This window comes from Brachycentrus maculatus, unplaced genomic scaffold (genome assembly GCF_059751285.1).
Source record: "Brachycentrus maculatus isolate JH-2025_06_01 unplaced genomic scaffold, ASM5975128v1 h1tg000284l, whole genome shotgun sequence".
In the NCBI taxonomy this organism is placed as follows: Eukaryota; Metazoa; Arthropoda; class Insecta; order Trichoptera; family Brachycentridae; genus Brachycentrus; species Brachycentrus maculatus.
The window spans coordinates 362,274-389,091 of NW_028281035.1; the positions used below are offsets into that span (position 1 = coordinate 362,274).

At 32.4% G+C, this 26,818-nt stretch overlaps 4 protein-coding genes across 5 annotated transcripts; 2 read left to right on the top strand and 2 right to left on the bottom strand.

Annotated features, from left to right (window-relative positions):
• Nucleotides 1-4,789: 4,789 nt before the first annotated feature.
• Nucleotides 4,790-5,930, bottom strand: Ktl (BTB/POZ domain-containing protein Ktl). The gene has a single exon (XM_088267135.1). The coding sequence runs from the start codon at nucleotides 5,759-5,761 to the stop codon at nucleotides 5,045-5,047; it is 717 nt and encodes a 238-aa protein (XP_088123261.1). The 5' UTR covers nucleotides 5,762-5,930; the 3' UTR covers nucleotides 4,790-5,044.
• Nucleotides 5,931-12,157: 6,227 nt separating this feature from the next.
• LOC148305163 (uncharacterized) lies at nucleotides 12,158-17,677 on the top strand. 2 transcript variants are annotated; one of them, XM_088267136.1, is made up of 5 exons: nucleotides 12,158-12,294; nucleotides 12,560-12,768; nucleotides 13,337-13,500; nucleotides 15,362-15,501; nucleotides 16,985-17,677. In XM_088267136.1, the coding sequence occupies exons 1-5, from the start codon at nucleotides 12,212-12,214 to the stop codon at nucleotides 17,004-17,006; spliced, it is 618 nt and encodes a 205-aa protein (XP_088123262.1). In that variant the 5' UTR covers nucleotides 12,158-12,211; the 3' UTR covers nucleotides 17,007-17,677. The 2 variants fall into 2 exon arrangements, with proteins under 2 accessions (XP_088123262.1, XP_088123263.1); XM_088267137.1 differs by lacking the exon at nucleotides 16,985-17,677 and having other exon boundaries at nucleotides 15,362-15,505.
• Nucleotides 17,678-17,682: 5 nt separating this feature from the next.
• On the bottom strand, nucleotides 17,683-19,512 carry LOC148305164 (transmembrane protein 230). The gene is made up of 2 exons (XM_088267138.1): nucleotides 19,331-19,512; nucleotides 17,683-19,245 (listed from the first exon to the last, which is right to left on the bottom strand). Exon 2 carries the CDS (start codon nucleotides 19,231-19,233, stop codon nucleotides 18,889-18,891), a length of 345 nt encoding a protein of 114 aa, XP_088123264.1. The 5' UTR covers nucleotides 19,234-19,245; nucleotides 19,331-19,512; the 3' UTR covers nucleotides 17,683-18,888.
• Nucleotides 19,513-20,449: 937 nt separating this feature from the next.
• IscU (Iron-sulfur cluster assembly enzyme) lies at nucleotides 20,450-25,625 on the top strand. The gene is made up of 3 exons (XM_088267134.1): nucleotides 20,450-20,681; nucleotides 22,360-22,663; nucleotides 25,131-25,625. Exons 1-3 carry the CDS (start codon nucleotides 20,592-20,594, stop codon nucleotides 25,196-25,198), a joined length of 462 nt encoding a protein of 153 aa, XP_088123260.1. The 5' UTR covers nucleotides 20,450-20,591; the 3' UTR covers nucleotides 25,199-25,625.
• Nucleotides 25,626-26,818: the final 1,193 nt, after the last annotated feature.

A 26,818-nucleotide genomic window follows, 5' to 3' on the forward strand; every position in this document is an offset into this window, starting at 1 on the left:
TGGACTTATGTCCAATACTTTAACATTTACAATAATATAAACTTCTATGATTCGTGTCCAAGGTGACACATGAAATAGTTAAACATATTTGAATAAAATACTCTTTTCTTAACTATAAGTTAACAGATCAACATAATCGATAGGAAAATATATTACCTTGCTTTTAACAATTACATAATACAATACAGATAGGTAGGTGTTATATCTAACATCAACGAAAAACGAAATTCGATTAAAATGGAAGAAATTTGATATTTGTGACAAACAATAGAAACTACATCGCTATATTTCTACACACAAAAATGATGTAATATCTTTTAGACGAGATAAATCAGCAAGATTTATAATCTTCAACAAATAATACAGCATTTTAACAGACATACAAATTATACATTATGATTACAAATGAAGTTTAATAAAATATATTAGCCAGCCCTCTTTAGAGATTTCATACTATTGGCCCCATTTTTCATAATCGAATACAAATCGAAATTATACAATTTATTACAATCTTTTAAGACAAAGCTGAAATAGTCTAATATTATTAAGCTTTCAATTTTGGCCATCGGCTTTTTATTACATTTGCGTACCTTACCCCCTGACATGTACAAAACCTTTATTTCATTACCAAAAGAAAATTCATAAGCACACGATAATAAAATAAATATTGAACATACGCGGGCTAATCAAATACGACCCGGATTTTACTTCTATTTATCGATACATGGTACAAAGAAGAGAGGTATTCATTATTTTTTTCCGTGGTATCATTTCTGAAAGCATTTTTCCTGACGTTCAAAACCGATTACGCAAAGCCAAATCAACGTCATTTTTTAAATATTTTTACCGGCAAAAATTATCCAGTTGAGGCACAGTTTAAAAAGACCTATCTGCAAAAATCCGAGTTTGTGAATCGCACTTTTTTTTGGATAAACAGAAAGCAGTCTAAAATTAATCTGAATCATCAATATAAGCATAACCGAATAAAACGGTCGCATTGTTGGTTGTTTTCTTACTGGTGACTGCCACTTTAAGGTTTCAAAATTGCGTCTGTATTTGGCATACGGAAATGCTTAAATTGTCAGTACAGATTTCCCAAATTTCAATGATAATACCCGCTCTCATACGCCAAATTTATCATCAGATAAATTTCCAAAAGTTACCACTGAAATATTCACCTTATAGTTCAAACTTTTCCTCTTGCGATTTTCATGTATTTGGACCGATAAAATAAGTACTTGGAGCTAAAAGATTTAACTTTAATTCAAAAGAGCTTAACGCAATTAGAATTTCAGTGTCTCTTATTTATTTTTCCAAGATGAAGGCGTTGTCAAAAGTCATACGATTTTTTTTAATAAATTGAAAAACCAAAATACAAAGCTTTCATTCAAGAAATAAAAACATAGATTCGGGTCATATGTATTTCATCGTAGTAATATTGGCAGTAGTGAACAACGTTACAGAATATGGCAAAACTTTTTTACGATTCTTCGATCCGCATTTCAGTTTTATAGTCTTCATTTTATGGAGCTTACTTTTTTAATATTCTCGTACATTTATTAAAACATATTCTCAATATGTATAGTATAACTGTTGTAAGTGAATATTTATAACCTTCTCTGCGTTAGTTTTCCGTACAACGGTCGTAAAGTTCGATACTTAAACATGTCGAATGAGGTAATTTACATGCCTTTTCTCGTCTTAAGATAAGTCCCCTCGGCACTAAATTTTCAATATCTTCTCAAATGAACTAAATTCCTTGTTTGTCGCTTAAGATTCAAAGTACCTGATGTAATAAATTGCGACGCCGCCTGTTCAATTTATTCGCAATATTCCTAAATGTATTACGCATACACGTAAGCGATTTTATTTTACGCTTCTCTGGCTTTTCCGCCCTTGGGCTTTTGGTACGCCAGTTTCCCAAAGGAATTTCTAGCCAGAATACAATAAAACCTGCTGTTGCAAATAAATTCATCTTCAAAAGCTTTATAGAGCGTAATAAAAATATTTTAAAGGTAATAAAAATATCTTAAAAGCTAAAAACCATTTTTCACCTTAAGGACATATTTATACATACATACGTACATATATATATATATATTATATATATATATATATATATATATATATATATATATATATATATATATATATATATATATATATATTTATATATACTTTTAAAATTTCACAAAAACGTTTTGGATAGATAATGGAAGTGTTAATTTTTATGCTGTTGATTAAGAAGAAGAAAATGAAATCAAATTCAATTTAATGAAATGCCAGTTACAAATAAAGTATTGAATGTCGTAAATTATTTCATAGATACTGATTGAAATTCATTCATGCCATATCTTCGTACTATATTAAAATGAAACATAGTAAAAAAAATTAAAGTAAGAATATTATTCTTAGTTCTCGTTATATTTGTTTTGTGATAAAATGACATATTTATTCATTTAAATATGCTTTGAAAAAATGTGATTCTGTGTGTATTTCTGAAAAATAAGCGTTGAAGTTGACCGCAAATTAATGGTTGATCCATCTTTACTGAGATTTTTATTTATTACACTGTAGCTTTATACTGCGTTCATTAAAGTTAAGGCATCCATGATCAATTACACCATCTTGTGATTGAATGATATTTTTTAGTAAATTTCTAATGTAATCTTATTTAGAAAATTCCATTGTATCCAATTTTTTGGTCAATTCCAAAAACTCTGTTCTAAATGGAGAATCGTACACAGGTTTAAGGTCAAACTGTTAAATAATTTATTTTCTCGAGAGTCTGCTATACCAAAACGATACCCCGCTAAAAGCATAAATAATTAATAAATTAAAAACAAAATCCATGGGGAATTTACTGAAAAATGAGAGCATTTTATTTCTCTAGAAGTTTTGTTTTACTTTAGGCATCAACCCATTATCTTTCTTAACAGGGTTTTTTCCGTATTTTACAGTAAAAAATAATAATCTACTTATTATTTCTGAAGAAGGCATTACTTTTTTACTGATTTTTTGTGCAAAAAAAGTTTATCCTATTCTCGTTACTGTTGTGCGATTATATCATAATACCCATATGAGCAGTCGATGTTTTATAAAGGTAGCTGAAACTATGTTATGATGTTATAAAAAAGTTTGTAATAATATGTAGGACATACATATTTCCAAATGAAGTTATAATTAAAATTGGAAAATTTTTTTTATGAAATGGTTTTTTTTTTATATATCCTTTTTTTCGCGAAAATAATAACAATAATAATAATCATTACTTAAAAAAAAACACATTTTAAAAATTATAATCACAGAAAATCGTGTTTTATGGAACCAACATATAAATGTCTTTCTAATAAAAATTATAATAAGCAGATCTTTACCTACAGAATAAAATGGAGAAAATACATAAAAACTGTCATTATTTATATGGAAAACCAAGACCAATAAATTTATAATTTTCTTCAAATTGAAAATAAATTTATTGAAATTTAAATTTCTTTATAGTTTTCGTGATTCCTTAGCAACGTTGGTAAATCATTTTTGCTCAATTTTAAATTAAACCCCAAGTATGTTACCATACCACATATGTTATTTTCAAATCATCGCTACTAATTGCAATATAAATAAAAATAAAAAAATTGTCAAAGTTATAAACATAGATTTAAGAAACCGTCTGTTTATGTTAGTAATACTTTCAATACCGTACATCTTATTATGCTTAAAGGCACATCACATATCGCTCACTCCTTTCAAGAACGTCATAAATCCAAAATCGTCAATTTTCAGTTGTTCATGTTTTCAGAATGCCCAGAATATGTAGTATATCCCAGCAAAAGCGGCATATGTTTAACTTAATATTTACCCGCTACAGGGCAGAAAATGTTGTTTTTGCATTTTGAAGAAAATGTTTTGTTTAATTGTTTTTTTTTAAATATACTAAATATTTTTCGAATGGAGAAAAAACCTTCAGGTTTTACCTAAAAAGATCTGTTGTACAGTAAAAAGTTCAATAAGTGGCTTGATATTTATTTTTAATACATTGTATTATATTTTTAAACTTTAAAAACGCTCTACTCAAAAATCAAGTTGTTTGATTTATGACGTTCTTGAAAGGAGTGAGCGATATATTATGACATTTGGTTAAAAAAAAAACGCGCGGAACACAAAAGCTTTAACCAAATGAAAAATAGTAGGTATTATTGTTTTCACAAAACAAACGGTAAAAGCGACAGGTGTCAACACCACCTTTAGTAGTTATACTGTGTAAGTAGCTAGGAAGATATGCCAATCGATAAATCCATGTTTTTTTTTAACCTACTCATAATTATTTATGTATTTTTTTATATATATAGGGTATATGTTAATACTATCATATATATATAGTATGTCAGTATTATAACATCGAACCTAGTAGGTATATGATACCTATACTTTACATATTTGTCACCAGTGACATTGATTGGATACTTTGTTACATAGGACATGTTCGGATGAGACATTGAAGAAATACTATAATAATGTACGTAGGTACTAGTTGATATTTCTATATGCAAGCGGATCACTTCAATTCCCCTATTTATTATTTTAACAAACTCTAAACAGAATGTGTTTACAAAGAGGGGAATATTATATTGTATATTTTACGCTAAACAACAATAAGCAACGTATGTACTATTTTACACATTAGTGAATTTCCTGAATATTTTACACATTAGTGAATTTCCTGAATATTTTACACATTAGTGAATTTCCTGAATATTTTACACATTAGTGAATTTCCTGAATATTTTGATGTATGTTTTTTTATACCCGCTTTTGTTTGAACGATGAATCGATGTTTTATCCAGGCGAATTTATTGACCCATCACCAGTTTTATTGCTGTTGAAAAATAAATGCTTCGGGTATATTTTTGTTCATGTCGTCATTGATTCTAACGATGGATCACAGCTATTTTCAAATGCATTTTACGTAGATTTTCCACCGGGCGCGTTTTTACTATTCGCAAATCGCGAAAGAAAGATATATTCGAGCGACTGTATCTGCGATCTAATCCCTGATAAAGACGAATTCGTTATAATGGTTCCAGCGGTTTTCTTCGGAATCCACGCCTGGTTTCAGCTCGGCCGCGCTGCCCGCCGTTCCGCTGCCGCAGCTGCCCACCAGCTTGAAGCCTTGCTCCTGCAGCATGTCGAAGGCCTGCTCGATGAAGGAGTGCTTGAGGAAGAAGCGCGACGTGTAGCGGTCCGTCAGCCCGTGGTCGGGGTCTCGGCTCTCGTTCAGCGTCTCCCCGAACACGTCCCGGCACAGAGTCACTCGGCCACAAACCAAAATACGCGAGAGTTTCCTGAACTTAACGTCGGCCAAACCGTCCCTGCCGAATGCAAAGCTTCCCCTATATCCGACAGTGATGCTGCCCTTTTCCTTGTTCTTGGCCAACTCGGCACCAAACTGACAGTTCAGCGCTTCCACCATGCTCGTCAGTTTCAAGTACGAGGCTTCATTCCTCAGCCGTTCCGCCTCGCGAAAGCTTTCTGGCAGTACCAGCGAGTCATTCCTGAGGAAATCGAGAACATACCGAAAGAGGACCCCGTCGCGGTCCAGAAAATACTTTCCCTTAGCGTCCCTGGACACGGGAGTCCGACCCGTAAATATGGAAGCCAACAAGGAGTCCGCTTCCTTCACAAGGCTGCTCAGCGACGTGGTATAGAAAACTCCTCCGACGTTCAACTCCACAATAGAGGGAAACCCCGAATTTTCCGCCATTCTGACAATTACACTTTATTTGCGAGAGACACTCGAAGCGACAAGATCCACGCTGATTAACTCCTGTCTCGAGTCAGCATACCTGTGGCAGAATCAAGTGGGGCACTCGCGACTCTCGACATCGGATCAGGCGAGGCAAGACGCGACCTCCTCCCGCGCGAGCCGGCTGCAGACTGACGACGGCCGACCGGGATGCGATCACTCCGCGGCCGATCACTTTACGGCCGATAAAGTCGAACCTGCGACTTCCGCGCGAGAGCTGCCCACCCACCGCATCCTGCCACAGGAGGAGATTAGTCTTTTCTCTGTTGATTGTGGTATTTTTTTGTTCGAATACGTGTTGATATGTCGCGGGGAAGTTTATTGCGTGCATTAGTGGATTCTGTCTCTCTCTGGCTAGGAGGCTGTCGGCATCTGTCGTACCGGGGCCGCTCGGGGCCTGATCAATACGGGGCCTGCCATGCGCACTACCCCTCTCTCCCCCCACCGCGCCCACCCCGCCCACCCCACTCGCTACACACGAGGACTGCATCCTGCCCTCCGCTGTCTTCCTGTCCGACCACCCGCCACCCCTACGATGTACCCTTTCCTCTCCCCAAAACTATACAACGTTTAAAATCCTAAAAGGAAACAGGTGATGTTAAACCATAAACTTACGCACGACTAGGTTGCCAATAATGAACTTGATAAAAAATGTAAAAACTAACTAACTAACTACCCATCATGCCTCTTCACCGTAGGGGTAGGCAGAGAGAATAGAACGCCACAACACTCTTTGCAAACATTATTCTATTTGACCGTTATTTCTTCACTTATACGTTCCACATGTCCAAACCATCTTTACACACCTTTCTCAATAGTATCTTGCATTCTATCCTTATTTCGCCATTGGATCATCTATCATACATCTTTTGCCGCAGGGATCGCATTTCGAATGTACAAAAATGTATCATCTAAAATTATCGTATTTTATTCTAAAGTATTTTTTTTCTAAGAAAGTTGAGGAAAACTTTTATCGTGTGCAATGTAAAACCTTAGCAAAAAACATAATAGAACCGTAGGTAGCTAGCAAATATAAATTAATCATTTTATTCAGGCTGTCAGAAACACCGTGGGTCGTTACTCGCCGAAATAACATCCCACAAAAAAGTAATGGTAAATGACAAGTTTAAACTTCAAAACACAATGTTTACGTGGTTCGAAATTTATTGTAATTTGGATATTAAAATGTTTTCAATTGAAGACTTACAATAGCATATTTATTTATAGAATAAATTAACAACTACGTATGTAGTTTTTGCTACATTAATTTTATTTGACCAGCAACCGGGTTTTGTCGTAACCGACATCATCAGACTAGTGTGAGGCTAGACATACACATCGCTCACTCCTTTCAAGAACGTCATAAATCAAAAGTCGTCAATTTTCAGTTGTGCATGGTTTCGGAATGCCTAGAATATGTACTTTATCCCAGCAAAAGAGGCATATTTTTAATTTAATATTTACCCGCTATAGGGCAGAAAGTGTTATTTTTGCATTTTGAAGAAATGATTTTGTTTAAGAATTTTTTTAAATATCCTTCTTATTTTTTAAATGGAGAAAAAATCTTCAGGTTTTACCTAAAAAGATCTGTTGCATAGTGAAAATTTCAATAAGTGGCTAGTAATTTATTTTTTTTATACATTGTATTATATTTTAAAAGATTAAAAACTTTCTCATGAAAAATCATTTTTTTTTATTTATGACGTTCTTGAAAGGAGTGAGCGACGTGTTATATCCAAAACAAGGCAGGGGCTAAAAATCATGATTTTATTTTCAATTTATTTACTGAAAGACATAAGTATTAATATTTTTTGTCTGAATATTGTCGCCTCTGTGGTGAAATGGTTAAGTGTTTCAGCTATTGTGCTAGGATCCCCGAGTTCGATTCCGGGAATTGACTTTCCACTTTAATATTTATTATAGTATTATCTTTGGGTAGTACCAGAAGCGCGTGATTGATCACCACCTTGCCTTCATGTAAGTAACAATCAAAATAACTCAACAATGTAACAACGATAAAGGTTAAAATAATGATTTTATAAAATTATGATGATATTTTCCATATTGCCTTATATTACTTAATATATTTTATTTCTTGAATGTTTTTCGCAGATACTTTGTGGCACTTTTTATAAACTTTATAAAATTAAAATAAACTTTGTTTTAGCCACTTTTTATTGGTACACTTTATCCGACCGGTTTCGACGAGAACCTTGTCATCCTCAGGGTTTATGTACATTGAAATTACTAAAATGTACTAAAACATTGAAATACTCATAGTTAGTTAACCCTTCCCTTCCGAGTATCTCAATGTTTTAGAATTAGTACATAAACTCTGAGGATGACAAGGTTCTTGTCGAAACCGGCTGGAAAAAGTGTACCAATAAAAAGTGGTTAAAACAAAGTTGTTTTATTTTATAAAGTTAATATATTTTATACTATATCAAAAAAAATATATAGAAATATTTTTTTTTATCTTTGATTTTATTCGTTCATTTACGTTTTTAAGTACTTCCTAACTAATCCATGCGCCTAGGGATCATCTACAGAGCACTCTAGAGAGAATTCTCCCCATTTTTAGTCAAGCAATTCGTAGGTATAAATTCATTTCAGAAAACTGAAAACTCCTGAAACTCCTGAAAACAGAAAAGCATCGTAATAAAATATAAGAGGAAAATAAAAACTTTTCCTTTGCCTTTGACGAAAATTTCAGAGTCCTGAAAAATTTTAAAAGCAAAAAGAAATTGGAATAAAATTGATCCCCCATTGACAATTCGATACATCAAATATTCAGGAGAGAGATAATTAGTGTTTAAAAAAAACGAGCTAGTTGTCATTAAGTAAACATGAAATTATCAATCTTCCTCACCAGAAATATCTAAAAACTATGCACACTTCGAAGAGGGGTATTTAAAAGAACCCAGTCGTATTCATATAAATGTTGTTTTTTTTATAATTAACATCGTGGTAAACATAAATAACACAAGATGACACGGACCGTTTAACCATTGGATCAGGTAGTTATAGATTTGGCTGCAGGGGCGAAAATAGTTTTAATTTTTAAATGCCAAATTGTTCACACAAATCACATTGTTGAATTATTATCAAGTTACGTTAAACGTTTTTTGGGGATTTCAAATCTGCCTGCTATGTCCGGGTAGGTTACACGTAATACTATTACTCTCCTCGTCATTCAGAAATAGTTTTTTCCTGAATCTCCTGAAAGCCGAAACGACATTATCTGTATGTTTTATTAGAATGATGTAAAATAATAAAGCAGTGTGAATCAAAACACCCTTCCCACCCTATTTTTCAACAGGAAGCTAAAAAATATTTATCACCAAAAGTTACACTGAATATATCTAAGAAATGTTTGGCCCAAAATTCGGCAGTTCATTAATTTTTGGTCAAAAATTTATGTTCAAAGTTTTTTATTTTCTGGTTATCAGAATTTTTTATGAATTGAAATATAGTTTTTTTAGTAATTTCCAAAAATAGGGTCTCTTTTTTACTGAAATTTTAAATAAATAACGCAAGCTTCTTTCCCTCATAGGCGCTATGCCCTTAGCGGCCATACATGTCATATATATGCTTCCAGCATCATTTTCAACAAAATATGAACCTTGTTTGGCAATGCTGTCATTGAATCGCTGGTAATAAAATAGTAAAAAGGTGATTAATCAAAAAGTTTAATTTAATATTATATTTTTAAATGTTTACAACATATCTATCTATATAAGTGGTTTAATTTAAGTTTTAATTAGTAAATACCACTGTTTCTTAAAAACTATTGTGACAAGTGTTACATAAAGAAGTGTTTTTAGATTTTACCACAAAGTGACTGCCGAATCAATTAAAAGATTTATTTTATATTGGTTTTATGTTATTTTATTCTTAGAGGACTGATTTCAAAATGGAAGATAACGTAAACTTTAAATATTTATTTTAAAAGATGGACGGCATAAATATACATTGGTTTCTTAGATATCTCAACCTTGGAATTGGTTTGCACACATAATATGTAAATAACATACAGTTGTACATATGTTGCTGCTAGTTTTATGTATTTTTTCAGTGTCTACTTTCAAATTGTATATACATCACGAATCTAGACCACTAGATACTAAACCACGCTACAAAAAATATCCTTTTAAAAGCAGTTTTGTTCAGTCGGTAATTTAGTTGACCAGTGTGTACCCAATATTTATATACCTAGTTATATTTTATAATTAGCCATGAATTTTATTATATTACTTATTTTTTTAACACTTTTTCGTGTAACTGGGTAATTTAAACATATTGTTGTGTTTTTATTTTCTTGTGACTGACAAATTTATTCGTTGAAGATGGTGCGACTTTTTTATCTATTGATGCAGCGTCATCTTTACACAAAACAACCCCGCACCTGTGTTTCGATCCTGTATTTCCAATATTTAACAAAGTATTTATACATTTCTTCTTTCTTTAATTTGAAGAATTTTATTTTATTTTTTATTTTTTTTATTTCTTAAGTTAGCTTATATTCAGACTAATATAAACTATTATATACATTTACATCATCTTTATATATTTACATTTCCTAACAGTAACTTAGACATTTATTTTAAAATTCTTTCAGACACTTTTCATTCTTCATACATTCAGGCATCTCATCATACATTTTTAAACCCTTATACATCAAGCAATTTTGCGACTCAGCTCTTTTCAATAATGGTAAGGTTTCAATTAAGTAAGTAAGTTATTAGATTTATATTATCCACTGACACTTCGTGATGGAATAGCATTCTTAATTTATTATTAGATTAAAACCAATATTTTTAGCTTTTCCACTTTTTTATTTGACCAGCGACCGGGTTTCGTCGTTACCGACATCATTAGACTGGTCTGATGTCCCAGTCTGATGATGTCGGTAACATCAAGGATGTCATCATCACCAGACTGATGATGTCGGTAACGACGATACCCGGTCGCTGGTCAAATAAAAAAGTGGAAAAGCTAAAAATATTGGTTTTAATCTAATAATAAATTAAGTAAGTTATTAAGATAAGTTTATAAGTAGTCCTTAAATACTATGATTAGTAGCTTTTACCTTCTGATCCCAGGTTTTTCGGGATTAGAAAACGTCCGGGATCTCTGGATCCTATCGGTCCCATAGGTTCATCGGGATAAGTGGACGAGTCTATTTGGTTCAATTAGTGGTGCCTCAAGGAAATTTTACTATTGGTGGAATCTTTTTGCAATAAACACACATATAACAATTTATACATATATAATTTCCAAAAATCAAATAATTATGGGTAGAATGATAAAAATTACACTAAACGATAAGGTCAAGATATTATACTTAATAATAGACGACAGCCCTGAAAATAACTAGACTAGTATATAACATATAAATGGATACAACAACGGCTGTATAAAGGATTTTTACTTAGTTTTTCTTTACATTTTATATTTATTATTATTATTTCATATTTGTTATTACTAAAAATGTTCAAACAATGAAGAGATAAAATTATGAAACGATCAAGTCCTAGATGTGGCCAAAGCCTATTTGTTGCGCTAAACAATGCCCAAGATTACAAGATGTAAAAATGAACGATGTAAAAGAGGATCAAGAGTGCATTACGTTTGGCATTGAATAAAGTAAGACAAGATAGTAAAATATATTTTTTTAAATGTATATGCACTGCCCCAATTAATTTTGTTAATGGGGATTTTTTCTCATTAACTAAATAAATAACAATATTATTAAGACAGATTTTTTTAAAATTTTTTAACTAATTAAATTTTAAAATGAGTTCACTTGATCTATATATATATACGAGTATCATAAAAAATGTTTGGTATCTAGTTCTATTATTATTTTACTTTTGGCTACTTTTAGGCAGCCAGTAAACGCAATTTTTTTTTTTGCTGCCATTTGCCACTTTCAAAATTCCGAGCATAAACCCATACAAAAACTCCAAATCGAGAATATTCTACGCGCGGGAAAATTTAAAGTTTGCACGTAAATTATTATTTTTTTTTTTTTGAATTACCTAACGTCCAAGTGACTCTGAAATCTAGCTACGGCTTATGCAACACCGTTTATCATGTCCCTACTCAGGCTTCAACTTTAAAAGTTTCATAGCCTATGCCTACTTGTGAGTGGATTTACTCTTTATGTTTAAAGTTACTATAATTTCATGTAATTCATGAGTGAAAATTCTAGGCAAAAACACTCGCTTGTTTGCACGTAAAAAGTTTTTCCACTGCTTTTATGCATTCCGAACTCAGAAAGCGGAAAACACATACAAAAAGAACACGTCTATTCGCTACCTTATTTCGTAAATGTCAGATTTTTTCACTCTTACAACACTGAAAGAATTTGACATTGATGCGTAAACATTGCGCGTACGTAATAAAATGACCCTTTCCAGCTTCAGCCTCCGCATTCCAGCGAAGTTCTTAGCTACGACCTGTTTGGCGTTACATTTGACAGCATCACGGTGAGATTATAATTTTTTTTTGCATAGCAATGACAAAAAAAGAGTATTTTTGTTTGTTTGTTGATATCGTGGTCTATTTTTACCGGTATCAAATGAACCTTTGACACTTCATTTAATTTTCATAAGGATATGAATTTTTCATTGCTTTTTCCCGTTGCATTAATCAATTGTTTGTGTTATGTCTGTTTCAACTGTTGAATACTGTTTAATTATTCGTGATTAAATATATCGATTGTATTCACTTCACATACTAAATAAATTACAGAACCATGGCTACTTTTGAAAATCCAGACTACAAAACGGCGACTTCGATTTATGATTTCACTGTGTTGGACATCAAAGGAAACCCGGTAAAACTTGATAAATACAAAGGCCATGTAGCAATCATTGTTAATGTTGCGTCACAGTGTGGTCTCACTGCAAATAATTATAAGCAATTGAATGAGCTGTATGATCAATATGCTGAGAGCAAAGGTACAATTTTTCTTTTTATTTATACATTTTTTTTTTCATTATTCATACATACAAACATCGATCATTAGGCAATTCTACTTAACACATTATTGTCGGGCGGTTTTTTTTATAAACCCTGACCCTAATTATACTCGGACAGTCTGCCACCCGACTATCAGTATATTAATGATAAGTAAACAAACCCAATTCTGATCTGTACAATATTTTTGTGTCTCTCACGATCTATTAAAAGTAAGCAAATAGAACGCTTATAAGTCTCCCGCTCTCTTCCAACAGTATGAAAATGACACTTTTAAGCATTTTCCGCAAACAATGTGTTAATTGGGACATATCGGGACCAAAACATTTTGCCGAACCAAGCGCCTGCCCAAATAAACCGAAGCAAGTGTAAAATTCTCTTCATTAGCTTCCTGCGTAACCTTTTCACCTAAGCAATATAAATAACTATTAGTTCTTTGAGATTTAGCCAAATAAGCAACTGGGACAATAATTCAGCGGTCCAGTTAAGTGGGAATCTCTGTATTTTAATGTACTTTTGTTGTTGGTTTAATATTGTTTTTTTTTTAAGGATTACGCATTCTTGCATTCCCTTGTAACCAGTTCAATGGACAGGAACCGGGAAATGCAGAAGAAATCGTCTGCTTCGCTAACGAGAGGAAAGTAAAGTTCGACATGTTTGATAAAATTGATGTCAATGGAAATAATGCACATCCATTGTGGAATTATCTCAAGGTAACAGTTTAACTTTGCTTCTATACTATTATGGTAGGGACTTACCGGAGCCATTTTGTTGTAACGTAACTCGTTACGATGCGAGCATTCGTATAATCAGTACAGCGAGCCGAGTGCTCCATCCATAGTTTTGGATGCTCGCCGCGAGCGATGATAAGACGAAATGCTCCGGTCAGTCCCCACCATTAGGCGTCGTCCTAATACAACGCGACTACGCGACCATCGCAAGTTGTCGTGAATTTTACTTATAGGAATCCGCAAATAAACATGCAGATCTCGACTAAGTGTCCTATTGGCATTCGCGCTACCAATTCGCGACACTTATACGAGATCTGTATGTTTGATAGCGGATTTGCAATAGTAAAATTTGCGAGAATGGCGCAATGATCGCGTTGTATTAGGATGATGCCTTACTCTTTAATACACCAAATACATATTTAATAATACATATTGTATAATTTATAAATCAAATAAATTTTGGTAAACCTGTATCATCATGACCTTGAATGGCATAAAAATATGTAAAAAAGTGTAATTTCTTTTGAATTATTTAGAAGTTGACTTGATTGGAAAATAATAAAAACCACACTAAACATAAATGATCCAAGTTTCTTTTTTAATTCTTCTTTTTATTTTGCGGTAATGCTCTTACACTAATGATATCTGATGTATCACACGGACATAATGAACGCCGGTGTGAATTTTCCTCAAAAGAGTATCGACGTTAATGAACGTCGAAGTCTATCTGTCAGTTGGTATAATGTTATTTGTACAGCAATGATATCTGCGGATATTTGTATTTAACTTTGTCATAAAATAAAACCTAGAGATGGTAAGCTATATTTTTTATTTAAATTATTTTTACATTATTTCTATCTTCATGATACAAAGATTTTATTTTCAAATCTACATATTTTCTATAAAATAAAAAAAAACACTCCCCAGAGAAAGTCGGACATCAATTATTGTACTCCTAGAGAGGTTGATACCAAAATGTTATTTTTTCTATTTTTTTTTTTGTATTTTTTTTTATTAGATTAAAACCAATATTTTTAGCTTTTCCACTTTTTTATTTGACCAGCGACCGGGTTTCGTCGTTACCGACATCATCAGACTGGTGTCGGTAACGACGAAACCCGGTCGCTGGTCAAATAAAAAAGTGGAAAAGCTAAAAATATTGGTTTTAATCTAATAATAAATTAAAAATGCAATTCCATCACGAAGTGTCAGTGGAAAATATAAATCTATTAAAATGTTATATGTATTTTTAAAGTAATCCAATACTGAATAGTGTAGGTGTATCGGTTTGTCAAAGTTACCTATAGTTTATTCAGTTAATAAACTGCGTTCTCACCTCTATAGTTTTATGTTTAAGAAATTTGACTGTGCAAAGAACTGCAATCACTGTACAGTAGATATTTGGCTCTGTTGACTTATGAGTTTGCCGACCACTAGGCTATGATAAACCCTTTGCTTTATTCACTAGTTAACTGTTTTATATGACATTATTCACCACTTTTGTCAGCTGTTTGTTTCCCAGCCTTGTATTTATATTTTATACACATATTCGTTCTGAAGTCCAATGACAATATGTCAAGGTGATCCTAATGTGTGAGATTTCAATTAACACCATGGCAAAATAATTATAGCTACATGATACTTAACCATTATACTAATTTATCTGAAACATTTCAATAGTAAAATCACAGTTCGGTCATCACTGTTTAATTGTTTTAATCCCGACAAATCAGTGGTTGTAATGTAGATAAATTATTTATTTATTAAACCTTTATTTTAGCACAAGTTTTTCATGGTATTGCTTATTACTGTTTTCTTAAATATTTCAAATATTATGTTGTAGAACAAGCAAGGAGGAACTCTGGGCAGTTTTATCAAGTGGAACTTTACCAAATTCATCATTGACAAGAATGGCATTCCTGTTGAGAGGCACGGACCCACAACAGAACCAAAAGATATGGTCAAACATCTCGAGAAATATTGGTAATTAAACTGCATCATTTTCCTCACAGACAACTTAACACACATTATTATGATTAAAAAGTTGTTTTATTATTATTCAATATCAGCACCAAATTATGATGCTTTTTATTTTCAAAATCGCATACCCAAAAAGCCCCAGAATCGTTAATTAAACCCAACCTCATTTGATCATTACAAAAAGTTGCCGTGGAAAATGTTATTTCAGTTTTTTTGTTTTCCAGTACATATTGAAAAATTTAAAAGAAAAATCATTATAGCTTCTTTTTCTGCTTGGCGTAGGCCTTATGGCCTGTTTTTAAGAGGGATTAGACCCTGCAATGTCGATTCCCAGCTGTCAATCCATCTCTTTGGTGGTCTGCCCGGAAGTCATCTACTTTGAGGTCAGCCGTGTAGTGCAATGTAGGGAAGTCTGGATGGTTCCATTCTCCTCACATGTGCATACCATTGTCTTTTTCATTATCTTCCTAACCCAAGACATCTTTAATCTCGCATATTTCTCTTATCCTGGTGTTCCTTATTCTGTCTCGTAGACTCTTGCCAGATGGTTCTTAGAGCAATCATTTTAGCAATGTGAATATATCGACGTGCCCTACGTAAAGTGCTCTAACTACATTTTTGTCAATTTTGAGATATTTAGTGTATGTTATGAACTGACCATTATCTACAAATATAAATAAACAAAAAAAAATATAAAATAAATTACGCCTAGTTTTCAGGCATATAAAACACCATCTACATCGAATTTTCGAAATGAACTGAACTCCTAAAACGCTAACTACTTAATTTTGACAAAGCACAAAGTTTTAAAATGATTTAATACATTATTTTATTGTGTTTTTGAATGAATAATGTGTGAAATACGATGAAAAAATCTTCTAAGCTCTCCTGTAAAGTAACAGATTTGCAGATAGAGTACTTTACGTAGGGGCCGTCGATATAACATATCACAAGTAAAAATATCTTTCCAATTCCACAATTTTAATCTGGGTCCTTCTTTTGCTTAACCTGTCTGGGTGTGAGTTTCTCCGGACAAAACTGTATCTGAGGAGTGAATTTGTTTTTGTGTTTTTTTTTTACTTTTAAATTTTTATATTATAGTCGATGCTATAAGCAACATGTTTTCTTGAATAAACAAAGATATTTACCCCAGTAAACATGATTTATATCAAAATTATCGAAATACCGATAAATCATGTTTTTAACATGTTTTGATATAAATTGTGTCATAAATCATATTTTGTATCGGCCGTACATGTACGTCCAAACTCCTTTGAGAAAAGTTTGATATGGCCGTACATGTACGGCCATACTCCCGGACAGGTTAATCGCGTAATTTGTTCACTGACCTGAACAATCCGGTATCCTATCCCTAAAAATAAATCATTTCCTATGGCGGTCATAACCTTTCAGCCCCTTTATAATTTTATTAACCAACGGCCTCCTGCATTAAAAAACGTGAACTGTAACTAATTTATTCTTTCAGGACTGACAAGGAGGAGCTATAAGTCACTTCAAATGAAACCGGGACTTGGAATAGACCGAAGTAAATCAAAATGCTGCTCTGGCCAGTTTATTTTTGGCTAATAGCTCTGGTTTATGAGATTTTCACAAATATTTCTTTGGGATGGAAACTGATTCAAACGGTACCAGGATATATTATTAGATTATTTCAGTTTGTCAATTTTTACGCTGTACTATTAGATGTGTTTCGAGCCCTGAATAAAACCAAATATTTATCAACTTATTTAAGAAAGCTCGGGTGTGGGTTTTTGATTATTTTAAACTATTATAAATATGTAATTCATACCAAAAAATACGCAATTTATTGTTGTTGAATTATTTAATTCACATATTTGTTACGTTAGGTTTTGCAACTGCGAAATAATATCACAAATAATATATATTTTATGTGTAAAATTGGTATCAAAATATTGATTATTTAAATTCCACAATAATTGTCTCTCTCACGTCAAGTTTGACGATTCCTATCTAGTTGTATCTTCCAGTTTATACTTAAGATTTCTGCCATTTTAAGTTCTTATAAACATTCTTTCATCTTCCCATATTTACAATACTTTTCTATCACAGCTTCGCTGAAAGTTTTTAAATATAAATATCGATGCGTGTATAATTAAAAAGCATTTAATTTTTATTGTTAAATACATAATATATTTGACTTTTTTATTTTATTTATCGCCCTTTATTATGCTTACTTAAATAATAATACAAAATAACTATATACCATTTGGTCTACATCACAGTAAGTACTTCGTATCAATTAAAAACTGTACAATAGTTTGTTTTACAATATGCACATAAAGCAACAAACCATTACTTTAATGCACAACTACCCTATGATGCATACAGGTCAATTGTGTTTTTATTTGTGTATTGTGTTCTTTATACTACCATAGAACGGGACTACTTGAACTTTGGTGTGTTACTTGAGCCAAGTACAAAAAAAAATAGATCTGTATTTAGTGTACAACAATGAACGTATTGACATGATTCATTGTTTTCCTGACAGGTGACACTTATTGTCACGATACGTTCATTATTGTAGACCAAATACAGATTATTTTTTTTGTACTGGGCTCAAGTAACGCATCAAAGTTCAAGTCAATTTTTTTTTTTTGTACTGGGCTCATGTAACGCATCAAAGTTCAAGAAGCCCCATTCTACAGTACTGATTTTGTTACAGAATGTTTTAAACTTAAACAGCTTTTCAAACATTTTGAATCTAAATTTAAAAGAAAAATAGTAACTAAATGATTAAGAAAACTGACTTTTCAAAGTTTAATTGCCTCCGCTGTAAAATGTCCTTATATGAAGTTAAGATAGTTCTGCATATTCAGGTGATGAAATATATTTTATGAGAAAGTGTTGTGATTGAAAAGAAATTTCTGACAGACAACAGTTCAAACATTTATAGAAAATGATATAAGGCGGTTTGTCCACTACACGGAATTTTACCGTCCGGCACGTCAGTTAGCGTTTTAAAATGATGATAGGCTTGTGCTTTTGTCCATCTTTCTTCGGATCGGTGCGTGAACACGTTGCGCATAAATTCGATCACGCTAAAATGTCATAGTCGCTTTCATTTTTCTAAACCGGACTGCCGGACGGTGAAATTCCGGGTAGTGCACAAACGCTCTAATTGTAGCATTGGTTTAAACATGATAAGAATAATTATTTTCAAAATTACAGCTTTTAAAATTTTGATGGTGATTGAAATTAATATGGGTGTTTTTGCTATGATGAAAAAGTGGTTATAAGAATTTAACACAAATATCACAAAAATAAGACGTTAGTTAACCTTCATTTAATAGCATAACGCCAATAGGTTAGTACTTCAATTGAAAGTTAATTTCAAATGAAACAAAATTATTAATCGTACTCTGGAATGTCATCGTATGAATAACCTGGAGTGTTAATAGCTGCAAGAATGGCAATCCTTAAATGGTATGCACCAGGCAAAACCATAATAAATCCGAGTACTATCAGAGAATACATTCTGTCCTCATATTGGCCATCCATGTAACCGGCGATAACCAAGATCCCCACAAGGAGCACTAAACAGCCCCCCAGAAACAAAACAGTCGATAAAATAATGGCTTTCCAGGGAACCTTGGGCAGTGGCAGCTCAAACTGCTCATCGATATAATCGCATTCGGTTTCGGGGAGTCTAGAATATTGTACACCATCGAATGCTATAGCTCTCCTTCTTGACATATCCAAAGAATGCTAAAATGAATTACAAGCAATCAGTAAGTTTTCGTGTGACAATTAAAAAAATGAGATAACACTATCATCAAAAGTAATATCTAACCTAGTTGAAAGCCTTTTTAAGTTCGCCGCTTTATTTCCGATCCAATTATTTGACAAATCGACAGAAGATAATCTTCGACTGACAGCAAGGACTAACTAATTGTATATTGTATATTATTGTATAGTATACAATGTATACAAATTGTTGACAGCCGCGGAATATATTATAGATTGATTATTACTGACAGCTTTCCGTTTGACATTGAAATTATCTGTGCCTTTCCCAATCCAAGGTGCGTTCGAAAGACGCTTTGATACTATCGTTTTTTTTTAAAATTTAATTGATAGAAAATTATTTCACTTCTGTCAAATACTAAATAATTTAAAATTAATTCGCCCACAGAAGGCTTTTCTAAAATTATGTTCGAGCAAACACACATGGACTGCATGCTTAATATACATAATAAATAAAATACATAGTTATTCATATTACAGCTATAGCTCCCTCAGACGAATGTGTGGAAAATCATTGTATGACAGAATTAAAAACGAAGATGTATGGCTGCACAAGGAATAATTGAAAAGATCAGGAAGAGTTCTTTACGGTGGTATGGACATGTGGAGCGAATGGATAACGAGAGAATGACTAAGAAAATATACGTGGCGAATGTGATCGAGAAAACAGAACGAGGACGACTGAAAAAGACTTGACACAATCAGATCAATCAGAACCTAAAATCTGGTGGTGTCAAAAGTCTGTGTAATCGAAGGGCATGTATGACTAGATGTATGGATATGAAGGAGGCGAGGAGTGTATGTCAGGACAGAAAAGTATGGCGTTCCTTCTTTTCTGCGGGGAAACGGCGTGATGGTAGTAGTAGTAATAGTAGCAATTATGTTGACAATTGAATATTATAAAACTACATTCGACAAATGGTCCTTTTGAAAAATAGCAAATAACCATTGCGTCGTTAATTTAAAAGAGTAACCAAACATACTAAGATATTACCTTTGACCTGCGCATGTATTTTTTTAATTGTATTTCAATTATCATTCAATTTTGAAAGTTTTTATCGATTGTAGATATACCTAATCGATAACGTGTAGGTAACACTAGAATAATACATTTTGTATGCTCTGTGGCATTTTCATATTGTCTATGGATATTTACAATTTTGACATTTATCAGCTGCGGAATAACGCGAGTTGCAAGTTCTCTATATAAAATTAGTCTGTGAAGTTCTCGAAGCGTTAGGAATAGTCAGTTTGAAGCTATCGACCTGATTTTGGTTCAGAAAATTTTTGCTATAAAAATTATAAACATGGCTCTCTATAGAACCGCTTTTTGTCTACGAAGAACTGTGAGTTTGAATAACATTTCTCTTCTGCCGGCGGCAACATATCATGCAAATGTAAGTGTGGTTATATTTATACATATTTTTCTTCCCGGATTTTTTTTCGAAGTTGAAGGTCGTGTGTGTTTATTGCGCAGATCAGTTATAATATTACGACATGCTATTTTCTCAAAAATGTAATTTCGTAGTCCTCAACGTGTAAACATTTATTTGTAAAGCAAATGTTACTATTTGTTGGTGGGTCATGATTGTAATATCGTCTGCATAATTGTTCTGAAGTCTAGCGCTGATTTATTTATTTATTTATGGTTCACAAACAATGAAAAACATTACAAGAAATGAAATACAGTGCAATACAAATTGTTTGAATGTTTTTCATCAAGTAGATGAGAACACAACAAACTTACAGAAACAAATAAAGGTGCAGGTTAAATGCATATCGTAGTCATACAGGAGCAAGTGACCAATTGCATTTGTTTACAAAAACGTGGTCATTGACTATTTGATATCTTACTAGCTTAATATTGCCCTGAAAAAATCCCAAAGCGATTTTAAACTTGGAAGTATAATATATTGACTTGTTAAAAATTAAAAACTGCATTGATGTTTATTTTCTTGCCAAGAAAATGTGACTTAAATGGCCCTCCTGAACATTTTATGTTTTGTTAATTGGTCACTTTCTCCTGTACGACTACAATATATAAAAAATAGAAATTTGGTTTTTAAAAAGAAATAATAATTAAAAGTATTGAAATAAATAATCATCAAAAGGATATTTTCTGATCATCCACTTGCTGTAAAGGGAATAAAAATTTCCTAACTTTGTGACAGTTTTCTTATGCAGATAGTTTAAGATCACAACTATTATACAATTTTGCATAACATTCCAAAATTACATGGATATAACAACATGATTTAATAATTATATCATAGACAACAAACGCAATACAAAACAAACAAAATTAGAATAATAAATAAAATATAATAATACGTTATAAATTGTAGCTACAGAGGGGTAGTAGAGTGAGTGGATACAGTTGGAGACTATGAGCATAAAAAAGGGCATTTGCGAATACCTGGCACCTCATTTATTTACAATATACCATTGCATGTTTTCAAGTTAGATGATAGAACATATACTTAAACCTTTTTTTTCTGGGAATATAGAATTAGGATTTAAATTGAACTAATTTCAATTTCTCAAGTTTTCACAGCTCTGATGACATCATTTTCATTACATTATGATGTGATGGCATTTTCTAAATGATTTAAACTTTTGTTTTATGAAAAAAAATGTAAATTTAAAGACTGAATGCAGTCCAAATGCGATCCCTCAGACGAATGAGCAGCAAAACGTTCGAATGGTGAAATAATGCAAGGCTGAGATAAGGATTATAGATAAAATTAAGACAGGTATGTGTAGATGGTTTGGACATGTGGAACAAATGAGTTAGGAAAGGACGGTTAAACAAATTTATGAGGAGAATGTAGTTGGAAAAAGAACCAGAGAAAGACCGAGGAAAACTTGGCACGATCAGGTATGTCAAATACTTGAATGTTCCCCACCACACATTCGTCTGAAGGAGAGGGATTGCATTTCGACTGCATTCAGTTTGCTCTCATCCTTCTTTTGCCAACTGCATGCTTCAATAGTTTGTATCAAACGTAATATAAGCTAACTAAAGAAATAAAAAAATAAAAAATAAATAATTATGTCATGTTACTATCATTGCAGGTTCTCGAACATTATGAAAACCCGCGCAATGTCGGATCTCTTGATAAGAAAGATAAAAATGTCGGGACTGGTCTGGTCGGAGCTCCCGCCTGCGGCGACGTAATGAAGTTACAAATCAAAGTGGACGATAACGGGAAGATTATCGACGCCAAGTTCAAAACATTTGGTTGCGGATCCGCCATCGCCTCGAGCTCCCTTGCCACGGAATGGGTCAAAGGCAAAACCGTGGACGAAGCGCTAAAGCTGAAGAATACAGATATTGCCAAAGAACTGTCCCTACCCCCGGTGAAGTTGCATTGCTCCAGTAAGTATGGATTTGATTCCAACTAAAAAAAAATCTAATTTTCACCAGAAATGAATTTATCACCACTTACAGAATTGTATTGATTGATTTGGCTTTTAATTTGTAGAACTCCATAGTTTATATTTTTAATATTAAAATCAAACACTGATTTTTAAAGTCTACTAAGTTGCATACATTTTTTATTTTTTTAACATAAAAATAAAAATTGTGACAATTGTTTCGCATTCTTAGGGCAAAGCAGTAGTTTGATAATACCCCAACAAGTCGGAACAATTGTCATGATTTATTTTTATTTTTAATAAAATATACAACTTAGTACACTCTAAAATTAATGTTTGATTTTAATATTTTTTTTTAAATTAAACTCTTATCTGCACCGGTGGTGCATAGGGCACTGCATCATATAAGCGCAGTGTTATTTCGATCATTAACACATGAAGGAAAGGTGATCAGCCCTTTGCTTCAGGTACCAGTCCTGGGTAATATTGAATAAATATTAGAGTGAAAAAAATCACTTATATTTATTTGACCCCCCCCCTTGGGAATCAAACCGCCGACTTCCAGTACGGTAGCCGAAAGTGCTGACTGTTACACTACAGAGGCGGACAACTTAATTCTGTAAGTTATATTTAAAATATGACTTACAGAATTATTGGCATTATCAACAGACTTTTCTTCCGTCTTGGTAAAATCTAAATTTAGTCCATTATAAATGACTTACCATTGGCATATATCCAAAAAAACTAGTACTTAGGTGTTTTGTTTATCAACTAGTAATAAATAAATAATGGTAGAACTCAATTATCTAAGATCGCAGTATTGAGATCTTTATTTTTTTTACATATACACATGTTTTAAATATCAATTTTTATTTATATATTTCATGTTAAGATATTGCGAGTATTTTGGGCTTAATCTGAATTTTAAACAAATAACATTAATAAAATGAAATTAAAGGTTTAGGGCAGCGGTCGTCACACTTTTCTGGTCAAGGGCCACATGGGACAATGTGAGGTATCACTGCGGGCCGCACACTTATGAATTGCGTATTATGTACGATAGCCGACTGTTACATGCTAGGTTCCAGCTCGAAGCTCCTATACATACTCCTAGCCAACCCCTACCCCTATCTAGGCATTTACAGGGCTTATGACCTGTCATTGGCTGGTTTAAGTGGCCACTTGATGCTATTCCCTAAAATAAATTTAAAATATTCTTTGTCTCTATCGAGATTTTAATTACTCAAAATATTGTAAAAATAAACTTAGTCGCAGTGCTAAATCAGTCAAAGATAATCTCTGTCTTAACTCAAAACAAATATTAATATCGCGTCATGTCAATTGAAAATGTAATTTAGAGTAACATCCGCAATTATCCGAATTATTTTTTTATATCGAATTCGGATACGGATATTTTTTTATTATTTCGGATATCCGAAAGATTTAAATATGGATAAAGATATCTGTATCATCCCTGACAAAAAAAGAAAAAACAGTTTATCATTCAAGATTTTTATTAGAACTATTCATTATTGTCTACTAAAAGTAGTCCTTATTCATTATTGTCTACTAAAATTGTTTGCCATATCGCGGGCCGCACAAATATCTGCCCGCGGGCCGCACAAATATCTACGCCGCAGTTTGACGACCAAGGGTTTAGGGAGTCGACTCTGACTTCGATATTATAATCTAATTATAAATAATTATAATTAGGTACTATATATAGATAAACCTCTATCATTCCTCGAATTATCGTTTTTTCGGATGTGTCGTTTATTTCTTCCACCCCGATTTATTTCACACAAAAATAGATTGCATCGATCGTTTTTCTATCACCATTTTATCGCATTCATCGTTTGAATTACGCTGCATATTTGATATATTTTGTCTTGTGTTTTTTACATTATTCTCAATTATGTTACATTCGACGACAATACTCCAACGTGTGGGATAGAAACTATCGAAACATTTTATGACAAGAGATCGATATTGATGAATAGGAGCCGCTGCCTGTACCTTTTATTTTCAGAAGCGTGCACACTCTTTGAAAGATTGAATACTTTCTTGTACGCACATTCAATAACATGCTGAAATAAATATTATTTGCAAAACCAAAAATATACTGTTGACTTACCGGAAATAAAACAGTAAAAAAACAAATGTCCATCAAAGATTATTTAAAATAGAGTAAACTTAAACATTTTTTGGTTCTTTTCAGCTTTATATTATTTTTTAACTTTATACATCTAAAACTTGTATTCTTCTTAGAATTTTAACCTACCAATGGTTATGCAGATTGGGAGGACGGTATCTTTATTCGATCGTATCTCTTTATGTATTGACCTCTTAATCCTGCATTCATTATTTTCCCGCATTCATAGTTTATTTCTATAGGTCCCTTTAAAAACGATAGATAGAGGTTTCACTGTAATAGTAAAATCAATAATTGTTTGTCATTTTTTTTCCAGTGCTCGCTGAAGATGCTATAAAAGCTGCTCTTTCGGACTATAGAATAAAGCAAAAGAAATCTGAATAAACAAAATGAAATATCTCCATTATATTTTTATTGTTCCTGTTTTATATATGTATTGATAACAAAGAATTTCCTTATGAATATTTTGTAGGAATGTTATAAAGTTGCAAAATTTTAATATGTAGCGGAAAAATACAAATATGTTATATGGCTCATTCTCAGGGCTTTAAATTTTAGATTTAGTGATCTGCTTTATACATTCTCAACATGAGAGGTAATTTTATATGGTCATAGTTCTATTGCGATTATTCAATTGGGTAAAAGCAGTACAAATGTAATGTTCGATTGATATTTATTTTATTGTCAATTCACACAAATGAAAGATGCTAAATGATCCTTGTTTTATATCATTATCACATAAAATTATATGTATATATTATTTTTTAGACCTTGAAAATATTTATGAATAAACAAATTTTGTGGTTGTAAATAATTTTCTTTTTATATTGACCGATAAATATCCTATTTAAAAAAATAAATAAAAAAAAAAAATAATAAAAAAAAAATATATATATATATATATTTATATATATATATATATATATATATATATATATATATATATATATATATATATATATATATATATATATTAAAGCATGTAAGAAAGTCTCATGTAAGTATGCATAAAATTTGAGAGACAATTTCTATATTTTTACTGAAAAAATCACTCAAGACAAATCCTTTTCATGGTCGTTCATTCCTCCTGTTGACTTTAACGGGCTCTGCAATCTCTAGAGTCCAGTCAAAAATCTTAGGTTTATTGTTGATACATGTTCCGGGGCAGGACTTTCAGGAATCATTTGCAGTAAAAACATACTATACCATGGGTGGCCAACATTTTCAGTAGCCGGGCCAGATTTTAGAAATGAGATTTCCTACCAGGTCTTAAAACAAAATTTATTTTATTATTCAAAACAAACAAGATAGATATTAGGTACTTTTTGCTTATTTGCATGTTTAACCTCGTAATGCCGTTTAATGTTATACATTTTCAAGATGGAAACAGAATCATTGCATATCAGGCATGTCGGTTTAGTTTTAAATTACACGAAAAATTAGTTAAGGGTCCATCTGTTTTAAAAACTTTTCAGTTCTTCTGTTACTCTTCTCTTTACTACTTGACGCCATTATGGGTCTTGCAATTGCCAGGATAGTGAAATACTCACATATATGGGATATTATACAAACTACGCACGATGGAATGTTCTTTTGATGGTTTTGTGTACACTAAAGGAAAAAAATGTGTGATTTGCTCCGCGGGCCGCGGGTTGGCCACCCATGTACTATACAAATAACAATATTATCACCGGAATCGCTAATCAATCCGCTGAATGGTGAGAATTTTAATTTATGGTTACTGGTGAGCGTCCTCATAAAAGGTTGTCCTTATATGTAGTTGCAAAAAAGTACAGGTGAATGATTCATAAGGAGATACTGACTTCAACAGTGTTTTTTTAATAGACACAAAATGATCCTCAGGAGAAAACTACTTCTGATAAAGGTTTTTGCCAATATAAAGTTTGCAAAAATAAGCTTGTAGCCACCCATCCATGTTTAAGCAAAAACTTTTTGTGCAAACTGAAGGCACAGGCGATATTCGCTGCATGTAGACAAACCTAA

Excerpts from the sequence above, each read along its gene's own strand:
- IscU (XM_088267134.1), top strand. The coding sequence starts at position 20,592 with ATGGCTCTCTATAGAACCGCTTTTTGTCTACGAAGAACTGTGAGTTTG. Across the intron at positions 20,682-22,359 it reads CGGCAACATATCATGCAAAT|GTTCTCGAACATTATGAAAA; the intron begins GTAAGTGTGGTT and ends CTATCATTGCAG. Across the intron at positions 22,664-25,130 it reads GGTGAAGTTGCATTGCTCCA|TGCTCGCTGAAGATGCTATA; the intron begins GTAAGTATGGAT and ends TTTTTTTTCCAG.
- LOC148305163 (XM_088267136.1), top strand. The coding sequence starts at position 12,212 with ATGACCCTTTCCAGCTTCAGCCTCCGCATTCCAGCGAAGTTCTTAGCT. Across the intron at positions 12,769-13,336 it reads TCAATATGCTGAGAGCAAAG|GATTACGCATTCTTGCATTC; the intron begins GTACAATTTTTC and ends TTTTTTTTTAAG. Across the intron at positions 15,502-16,984 it reads AAACATCTCGAGAAATATTG|GACTGACAAGGAGGAGCTAT; the intron begins GTAATTAAACTG and ends TTATTCTTTCAG.
- Ktl (XM_088267135.1), bottom strand. The coding sequence starts at position 5,761 with ATGGCGGAAAATTCGGGGTTTCCCTCTATTGTGGAGTTGAACGTCGGA.
- LOC148305164 (XM_088267138.1), bottom strand. The coding sequence starts at position 19,233 with ATGTCAAGAAGGAGAGCTATAGCATTCGATGGTGTACAATATTCTAGA.